This window comes from Cydia amplana, chromosome 8, assembly GCF_948474715.1.
Source record: "Cydia amplana chromosome 8, ilCydAmpl1.1, whole genome shotgun sequence".
Lineage (NCBI taxonomy): Eukaryota > Metazoa > Arthropoda > Insecta > Lepidoptera > Tortricidae > Cydia > Cydia amplana.
Window position 1 is genome coordinate 2,933,839 of NC_086076.1, and position 10,931 is coordinate 2,944,769.

General features: G+C 35.4%; 1 protein-coding gene across 1 annotated transcript; it reads left to right on the plus strand.

Moving 5' to 3' along the window:
* Positions 1–378: 378 nt before the first annotated feature.
* On the plus strand, positions 379–8,094 carry LOC134650402 (very long chain fatty acid elongase AAEL008004-like). The gene is made up of 6 exons (XM_063505358.1): positions 379–461; positions 2,212–2,402; positions 5,417–5,497; positions 5,776–5,927; positions 6,281–6,431; positions 7,807–8,094. Exons 1-6 carry the CDS (start codon positions 398–400, stop codon positions 8,092–8,094), a joined length of 927 nt encoding a protein of 308 aa, XP_063361428.1. The 5' UTR covers positions 379–397.
* Positions 8,095–10,931: the final 2,837 nt, after the last annotated feature.

Below are 10,931 nucleotides of genomic sequence, written 5' to 3' on the forward strand. Positions count from 1 at the left end.
TAATGGACGGAATTAGCCACATTTACCTTATAGCTGTAACTTTATTCATACGGATACTAATTTTTCAACTACCTACGTGACTTTTATATTTGCTACCTTGTGTCAATGATGTCACAAATTAAGGATGACTCACGCTAGACCGCGCCGGGACCGGCAGAGACGTCCGACACGTCATTTTCTTTGACGGGTGATCGGTGATCACGTGGTGCTTTTCATAGAAAACGAAGCGCCGGAAGCTCCGGCCCGGCCCCGGCCCGGCCTAGCGTGAGACATCCTTTATGCTGGTCAATAGCTTCTTGAAAGGTTAGTTATCCTTTTACTTTTATTCAAATGTTTCTTTATCTACAGGCTACAGGGCAAACTTTAGAATTACCACAATATAGCGAACAAGAGGAACATGCTGCGCATACGAACTAGTTCTATTATTCAATATTACAAATATGTATTTGGAGAATTAGCGGGTATGTACTTTAAACTTCACATCAGTCTACATAGGGGGAAAGGTTGTATTGATTTATTATTGAAGAATATTTTAGTCTTATCACAAAAAAAACTTTGAAGGATACGACCTTCAGTTTCAAAAAAATTGACTTATAAAACGCTTAGTCGTACTCTTAGTCATCAAATTTTAAAATAATCTAATAATGTGGTTTCATCATTATCTGAAATTATAGCTTCGAGATTTCTCGCAAACAAAATCTGTAGGAAAAACTTAAATATTGTAAGCACCTTATTTTTTGTGAATATCGTTTCGGCCTCCTCCCACAGCCCTCCTGGGCACAGGCCTCCTTTCAAGCGCGAGAGGGCTTTGTATAGTTCCCACGCTAGCTTGGGGTTTGGGGCTTCACAAACACCTATGAATTTCTTCGGGAATGTATGCAGATTTCCCCACTTAAGCTAATGGTAAATAACAAATGATATTCCGTAGATATGTTCCGAAAATTTATTGGCACCAGGATTTGAACCCGCGACATCCGGATTGAAAGTCGGACGTCAGATCCATTCGGCAACCACAGCTTACCTTGAATCAGGAGTCTAAGATCTCATAAAGATTTGGCCAACTAAAGTGTACAGGATGTAGGTTTCACCTGACCACTTGACTCGATATACTAATTATTGATAGTAAATGCTAAATCGTAAATCCAGCCAGTAATTTTCTAAGAGTTTATAGTCATTTGATTTACAAGAGGGCAAAACCACAACAACTTTGCCCCCTTGTAAAACAAATGACTCTACTCCTCGTGCTAATATTGATAAAATTGAATTAATAGCGTAGCGAGTGGTTTGAAAAGTGTTGCGACAGTTTAGGCACGAGGGTTAAGCAAACTTTGCTGCCGTGAAACATAATTTTTTTACCACACCAAGGCGAGAAAAATACGACTAAAATTACAAATCAGATTCAAATGAACGCTAATTGAATATTTACCATTCAAAATCATCATTTAAAAGCCTATAGGTACCAGCAGGCAACACGAGGAAACAACTCAAAATTTGCATCATATTATTCATATTACCTTGCCATTCTTGTGGATAACATCAATTTTTGAGAAATGGTGTGGTGAAAATGGTCTTATTCATTTTCATGAAAAACGCAAAACGTGAATTTGTAGGTAGAGTCTGTGCGGAAAGAGAAGAGTTGTGGAATGTATTGGGCCCCATACATTCCACGACTCTTCTCTTTCCACACAGACTCTACTCGTAGATACGAAAATAAAAACGCAAATCAAAAAATACTTGAGCGTTTTCCAAAAAAAATTACATTTCATTCATGTCTTCAAAATATTGACATCTTGGGCTCATTTTACTCAGAATCATTTGTACATTCACGCCTCATACATGAAAAAATGTGTCCCAAGATTTCCTTTCCAGATAGTCACATTTTTGTATGAATAATTTTTTTATTTGTATGAACGTGACGCACTGGAAAAATATTTTTTCATACAAAATTTTGACTCGAATGAAATGTAATTTTTTTTTGGAAAACGCTCACTTACAACTTGAGCTAATTGAAGTAAGAATATTATTGTTCACAATTCAAATTAGGTATGAAGTAAGAATTGTTCACAATTCAAATTATGAAGTAAGAATTGTTCACAATTCAAATTATGAAGTAAGAAATGTTCACAATTCAAATTATGGAGTAAGAATTGTTCACAATTCAAATTATGAAGTAAGAAATGTTAACAATTGAAATTCCACCTGTATTTCCAGATCCCCGCACCAACGACTGGTTCCTCATCTCCAGCCCCATCCCAGGTCTGATCATCATCTTCCTGTACCTTCAGTTCGTGAACAAATGGGGCCCACGCTATATGGCCAACAAGTCGCCGTTCCAGCTTCAGAAGACCCTGGTGGTGTACAATTTTCTGCAAGTTTGCGTCAGTTGCTGGATAGTATATGAGGTGATTAGAGGTATTTCTTTATCATTTGTGGCTTTCTACAGACAGGGGTCCTTATAATAATGCTCCATGTGCATCACCATCAGTATCTTTCCATTAGAAAAAGTTCCTTATGCTTTTGCTCCCTTATGGACCCTTTTTGACGGAAAGGTATAGGAGCATAATTGAGGGTTTATCTAATGGAAAGCCATATTTCTTCTGATTTCAGAATTCCCCCAGTATTAAGTGCTTTAGCGCAACGATAATGAATTTACTTACATTTAGCAGAATCTTATCCTAATTTAGGACTTACTTGGGAAGACCGACTGGGGGCCGCCCGGTGGGTCGACCCAGAGACCGCTGAAACAGCGTTGAATCGGATCAGCGGCAGCCGATAATTGTCAGGAAACTGCGCAAGATCGGGAAAAGTGGCGTGCTCTTGTTTCGGAGACAAAGACCCTCTTTGGGTCGCTGAGCCAAATTAGTTAGTTTTTTAATGATCTTAAATATTTGCGGACCCATGCGGATACACTTCGACCCATGGCGATCTTTTGTGTAGGTAATTCAGCAGTGTATTGCCTCTTCCTTGAATCTATTCAAAAACTCAAATTAAAAATTTAAAAATAAATCTATAAGTACGTAGGATCATGACATATCAGAACATCAGTTTTTCCTGTACCACGTTTAGATTCAATCCAGCTGTCCACGTATTTTGTACGGACCAGTCCATGGAGTCAACTCCACTTGTTATTTTCCTATGGGGTCATTCCATGTGATTTCAACAAATTTGAATTAAAAAGTGCGCCGCATGATTTTTGATTTGCATAAAAAAAATTGAGGATATATTTCATGGTGGCAGAAGTGCTGAACCACCACCAGTTTTTTTTTATCTTTTAATTTTCAAGTTTTGCCCATTCGAAGTTAGCAGTGGGGTCAAATTCTTGCTTGTACAAAATCAGACCTAACTTTTTTTCTATAAAAGGTAACGAAATAATTATTACTTTTTTTGATTAGGTAAGAAATGTGGATATTATACTGTATGACAAAATTTATCTGAATTAACTCCAAAAAAAATGGTGACCACCCGAAGTGTATAATTGGTCAATTATTGCAATTTTAAATTGGTTCTTGTGCCAACCCTGGTGCATATCAAATATTACTTTTTTCTGAAATATAAAGTACTTGCTGTGTTCATCTTGTAAAATAAATATAATTGTGTTAGATCAATTACTTCTAATAGAAAAATATAAGTGAAAATTGAGAAATTCGAAAAATGCTCATGTTTGACTCTAAAAAAATCCATGTGGAAGATAAAATAAAAATTTGATTTTAGTCAGCAAATATAGCTGATATCTTCGTTAATTAGATTTAGAAAAAAAAGTTTTGTTATTTTGCCTATTTTTTGAAATATGATTTTTTTAACATGCTACTTTTTACAACTATCGATACAAAATGTTTTATGTTATAAATTAATAAAAATGGGACGGTAATTGGTCATACGGATATTATTTACGTTTTTTTATGTTCAAATAATTGTTTTGACATGGCAATAATTTCATTTGTAAATTTAATGAGGGTAGAAATTCGACAATGCACTGTTACCTGACAAGGATTGTGAATCACTTGCGAATGTTTCTTAATTTAGCCGTGTAGTGAATAACCGACGCCTCCTGACTTGTTAACAAGCTTTATTTGCATGTTACATGGCTAAATTACGAACATAAGTAAACGGCCCAATAATCCTTATCGAAGTTCTATAGGAAATCGTATTTATCTAGGAGATAATGAAGTGGTGCAAACTCTTTGTAGTAAGTGCTTGTGTTATTAATAGTTGACTGTTCGTTATATATCACTGACAAGAAGAAGTATTTATTTGAAAATTCAATTACTTCGACAATGGAGCCTTGTTCAATTGGAATATTTGGAGGGGAAGATTGTCATCAAACGACTTTTTCGAGGTCATCATGGCTCAAAACAATAAATGAAATAAGTGAAACCGACAGAAGTCTTCTTATTAAACGTACAGGTATTACAATTATAAACACCATTTGTCAGTACCACGGCGTGGTTGAGGCGTCGGTTATTCACTACACGGCTAAATTAAGAAACATTCGCAAGTGATTCACAATCCTTGTCAGGTAACAGTGCATTGTCGAATTTCTACCCTCATTAAATTTACAAATGAAATTATTGCCATGTCAAAAAAATTATTTGAACATAAAAAACGTAAATAATATCCGTATGACCAATTACCGTCCCATTTTTATTAATTTATAACATAAAACATTTTGTATCGATAGTTGTAAAAAGTAGCATGTTAAAAAAATCATATTTCAAAAAATAGGCAAAATAACAAAACTTTTTTTTCTAAATCTAATTAACGAAGATATCAGCTATATTTGCTGACTAAAATAAAATTTTTATTTTATCTTCCACATGGATTTTTTAGAGTCAAACATGAGCATTTTTCGAATTTCTCAATTTTCACTTATATTTTTCTATTAGAAGTAATTGATCTAACACAATTATATTTATTTTACAAGATGAACACGGCAAGTACTTTATATTTCAGAAAAAAGTAATATTTGATATGCACCAGGGTTGGCACAAGAACCAATTTAAAATTGCAATAATTGACCAATTAGGTATACATTTCGGGTGGTCACCATTTTTTTTGTAGTTAATTCAGAAAAATTTTGTCATACAGTATAATATCCACATTTCTTACCTAATCAAAAAAAGTAATAATTATTTCGTTACCTTTTATAGAAAAAAAGTTAGGTCTGATTTTGTACAAGCAGGAATTTAACCCCACTGTTAACTTCGAATGGGCAAAACTTGGAAATTAAAAAATTTAAAAAAAAAACTGGTGGTGGTTCAGCACTTCTGCCACCATGAAGTATATCCTCAATTTTTTTTATTCAAATCAAAAATCATACGGCACACTCGATTTGTTGAAATCACCTGGAATGACGGTCTATGGTGACAATTAAGCAAGTAGATATTGGTTGTTTATTGATTTGTATTTTTTATTTCAGGGTCTGGATGCGGTATGGCTTCGTCACTATAATTTGAAGTGCCAACCAGTGGACTTTTCTAACAGCCCCGAGGCGATGAGAGTGAGTGTAACGAATTATTTAAAGTTTTAATATCTTTAAAAATAAACTTTTCAAAATGGCCCAGCCTTAGAGAAATCGGGTAACAAACATAAAGGCGAAACCTTCAAATCTTCCGGTACCTTAGTTCAACCAGCCAACCCCATTGAACAAAATCATCAAAAGTGTATCTGTCTAACAAAATAAAAGGTCGAGCTGTCTTCGAGAAATTGGAGAGAAATGAATTGAGATTTGAGATCCTCTTTCTCCCAAAATAAGTCGACAAATTGTCCTGATTGCAGGTGGCCCGGGGTGTTTACATATACTTCCTGGCGAAGATGACAGAGCTCCTGGATACGGTGTTCTTCGTGCTTCGCAAGAAGGACCGCCAGATCACCTTCCTCCATCTGTACCATCACGCTGCCATGCCTATGATATCCTGGGGAGCGACTAAGTAATTACCTTCTTTTTATGGCGATGGCGGTCTGACCAAACAGTTGGCACAAATTTGCCAGAATCAATTGTTTTAGACGATCCTGATCTGTAAACAAATCATAACAACTTAAACATACAATTACTTATTATCAGCTTCTATAATAGAGGATAGAACAACGCGGCCAAAAGTTGGTGCTGAACTCGAATAATATCAATTTTTTTAACACTATTAGAGAAGGGTTATCTTAAGGGTCGGCAAAATACTAATAACCCCTCTGGTGTTGCGAGGGTCCATGGGCGACGGTAATCGCTTACCAACAAGCGATCTGTCTGCTCGTTTGCCTCCTATATCATAAAAAATACTTACTTCAGATACTACCCCGGCGGGCACGGCACGTTTATCGGCCTCGTGAACTCCTTCGTCCACATCTTTATGTATGCTTACTACATGCTGGCTGCCCTTGGTCCTGAGTACCAGAGGAAACTGAACTGGTGGAAGCGGCAGATCACTACACTTCAAATGGTAAGTTGTTTTTTTATAACCTCCTGAGATCCAGAAGCATTTGTTTTGTTTTTGAATTTGGAACCCTTAGTTACTTCAAAATATTTTTGGGATAAATGTACAAAAAATTGTACGCAGGGTCTTAGGAGGATAATACTTGCAACTTTCATATTATCACGGCTAACACACTTTTCCGCTTGAGATGCGTTTTTGTCGTCTTCTTATAACCTAAAATAAGTTTTTGGCCAAAAATTAATTTTTGGTACAAGCTTTTATCGCTGACTGTACTTTTCTTACGACAGACAACTAATACTCATCGAGACAATTCTAAAAACCCCTAACACAATTAGGTTGCGGTGTTTCATCAGTTCATCACAGAGTTCCTATGGCCACCTCCTGTCTCCATCATCAGATCAGTTCGACAGTACCATGTTATTGTATTGTCATCAGAAAAACATACAGCTGCCAATTTTCATGACGCTACGATCCTTGGAAGATGGTTAAATTAGTTACCTTAGATTCCATTACATAGTTACATACAAGTCGACCTAATAAAAGCTTGTTAATAAAAAGAATTTTCTTATAAGCCAGTTAAAAGTTTCACCTCGCTAGCTAGCTAAATTTAATCGCCTATTATGGTTGTTGATTTTTTCATTTTCCTTTCAAGTAAGCTAAAGTATTTAAAAGTTCATTTTAGATTTTATTACCTTTCAAGTTAAGAATTGTTACAGTTATTTTTGTTAATTAAGACAATTCACTAAGCCAAGACATTGAACTTTCGTATTAGTTCCTAAAATCGGGCTTTCAAACCTTGATCGTGTGATCGTGAGAGCAAAAACAATGGACTTGCTTATAAACAGGATTGTATTTATTTAGAGGAAGCAAATTTTAAAATAACTTTAGTGCATTGCCTTGCCAAGTCCGGTGCCGTTAAGATAGAACATTTTTACGGTAGATGTCGCTACGCGCCTCCCTGAAGGCTTGTGAACAAAAAGATAGGAATCATAGGAATGAAAGATTCTAACGCTTCTGGCAGGCGTGGCTCACTCCGCGATTTCGTCGAGTCGCTACAAGTACATGTGGACTACACCAATTTTGATGTCTAGCCATAGTAGACACGCGCACCGCTACGGAACGGACGCCTGCTTGCGCTTGCGCCACCTAGCGGTCATATCTGGTGTAATAGACGCATTTTGTTATAGAGTTAATCTTCTGTACCCACCTAGTACTATTATTTATTCTGTGCTTCTGGTAAGCTTCGGTAGCTCAGTCGGTTAAGAGCGATCTGATCGGTGTACCGATAGATCGCAAGTTCGAGTCTTTCACTTGCAATTTTTAAATTTTTCCTTTATTATAAAAATTTGTTTACATTTAAAAAAATCTGTTCCTTCCTCAGGTCCAGTTCTGTTTGACGTTCCTCCACTCCTCGCAACTTCTTTTCTACGACTGCGGTTTCCCTCGCTGGACGGTCATCATGACTCTTCCTAACTCCATCTTCTTCTACTATCTCTTCTACGACTTCTATTATAAAGCCTACAAGAAGCCTAAAGTTGACGCTGTGAAAGTTGATGCTAAAGAAAATGGCGTCAAATTACAGAGAATAAGAGAAGAATATGAGGAGGAGAAAGAAAGTAATGTTGCTAACGGGATTCAAAAAAGGGTAGGAAATAAGTATGAAAGATAATAAGTGTAGACTTAATTTTTATTTATGCTTGTTAGTGTGAGTTATTATAATGTATGTAAGTAGATGTAAATAAAGTCACAAATTTGATTTTATTTTATTTGACTATACTCAATCAATCCCGTCGTTCGATTCAATTGAGACAAGTGCCCAGAAGTTGGAATGGACTTATGTACAGTCAAGTACGACATGTTCGTCATGTAAGTCAAGTATAATAATTTGTAAGTACAATATAATAATTTGTAAATTGTATATTGATTTAGTTAAGTACAGTTTGTTGGTTATTACCCTATTTCCTAATGGAAGAGCGGGCTCTCCCGACACAAGTATTGTTTTACTTAATGGGAGACTCCAGCCTTTTATGTAAAGTGTATCATAAGTTAAACCAAATAAACTATTTTGTATTTTGTATTTTTTTTGTATACCAGGAACATAGGTGTGTACGACTACATGTATGTATGTAAAGTTTATTTTTTATTCGGTAGACTAAAATGACATTTCATAGTATGAACATCATGTGTAATTTCATACTAAAATATGTCATTTTAGTCTAGGTACCGAATAAAAAAAATAGACTTTATATATTACTTCATTGCACATAGAAATAAAAACACGAGAAACACAGTTACAGAGTAAATTAAATACAACAAAGGCGCACTTATCCCTCTATGGGATCTCTTCCAGTTAACCTACACACAACATTTTTGAAATGTTACTGTTAAAACAAAATGAAAACTGTTATTTTAAAAAACCCCAACAGTTTCAAACAATCACTTGTTAATCGAACATAATCTCGTAATGCAGGGTTAAACCAACGCCAGACCAACGCGGGTAAATTTTCACAATTTTAAAGCAATTAAATGTCAGTTGACGTCATGTAATTAATTGAGGATGTCCATATTGTTTCCATCATTCATATTTTGAGGTAAGTACTTATTGTTAATCGTTTTTTTCCTCAACAGTCTACGTAGAAGTTTATAAAGTACCTCTGAAACTCCCCCTTAAAGGATGACTCACGCTGGGACGGTCCGGGCCCGGGCCGGGGCGCCTGACATATATTTTTCTAAGACAGGTGACGGCGATCAGGTGACGCTTTCTAAACAAAACTGAAGTGTTGGATGCTCCGGCCCCGTCCCGGACCGTTGTAGTGTGAGTCATCCTTAAGTATTAGAAATAATAGAAATGAATGGAAAACATTAAGCTACTATTATGTGTAGGTATTCTAGAAATAAATAAAATAAACTGTCAAAACGTCCACACACCACACCATCATAGGTACCCATTATCACCGCAAAAAAATGTATACATGAAATGAATGAAAATAAGCACAATTTTTGAAAAAATTACCTTCCATTAGGTTACCTAGGTACTTATGATGAGTTCGATTTGGAAAATTTTGAATGAGTTCTATTAACAGTTTTATTTTTGTCACCTTCAATCCGAGGACTTACAATCGTAAAGGATTTAAGAAAATATTAATTTTGAATTTTTTTTAGAGTGGAGTTTATTCCCAAAAATATGCAAACTTTTTAGAAACCAACCATGTTTAAAAACTCACTGATAACACGGAGGAAGTTGACGCAAGGGCTATTCAAATACACATCAAAACTATTAACTGACCATCGATGGACTTTGAGCCTTCGCAATAAGGTTCAAGATTGCTAGCTAACAGTCAAGTGTGTACCTTAAAATGCTCGCCAGTGCATACAGGGTGACATAGGTCACTAATTGTTTTGTCCAAGGCCGGGATTGATGGTCAAACGAAACAGATTTAAGCGATAGTGGATTTCGTCATACCTTAGATAGAGTGATCTTTTTTTATGGAACTGACGTGTAAAATGAAACTAGTGTCAAGTATAATACAACAAAATAAATAGGAATTCTGCTTACGAGTAAACAGATATTGATTCGTCTATTTTTGGCAAGTAAGTTACATTTAATTAAATTAATACTATTTATTATAGACAAAATGCTCGCTGACGTTCCTGGTGCAAAGGTGTCCATTATGCTAGTAGCATTTGCACGCTGGATTACTATGGACAGCGTTATTTTAATAATTATATGTTGTGTTACAAATGATAGTGTATTGTTTTGCAAAAGTGCTAACAGTCATACAATTAATTGTGTATGGTTTACAAAAAAGTAGGAACATTTTTATAATATTGCTGCCAATTTTTGCTGTTTGACAGATGTGCACATAGGTAGGTAAGAAACGAATATTAATTCGACTTTTCTTTTAAGTAAAAAATTACTTAAAAAGATGTACCTAGTAAAAAATTACTTAAAAAGATGTAAATCTTTTTGGACTTTCTATTATTATTTTTAATTTGAACCGTTTTGCAGTTCATTGTTAACTTCTTTAATATAATGCGCTTTCTGAAAAAACACATATAGTGCATTAAAAGCAACTTTTGGGAGTAAATTTACGTTATAGGTATCTAATTAATATTTAAAGAGGATTTCTAATAATAAAATTACGTTTATTTAACATACCAATGGCTCATATTTTAGATCTTTTGGGTTTTTTAGGGTTCCGTACCTCAAAAGGAAAAAACGGAACCCTACGGAACCCATACTCCTAATAGGATCACTCGTCTGTCTGTTCGTCCGTCTGTCACAGCCTATTTTCTCCGAAACTACTGGATCAATTAAGTTGAAATTTGGTACACATATGTAAGTTTGTGACCCAAAGATGGACGTGTAACGTAAATAAATGAATTTTAACCTTTTGGACGCCAATGACCGATATATCCGCACCATAGGTTCAATGCCAAAGACCGATTAATCGGTCACATATCGCAGACCAACATAGACCTACGTGCATATGCATAAAGTTCAAT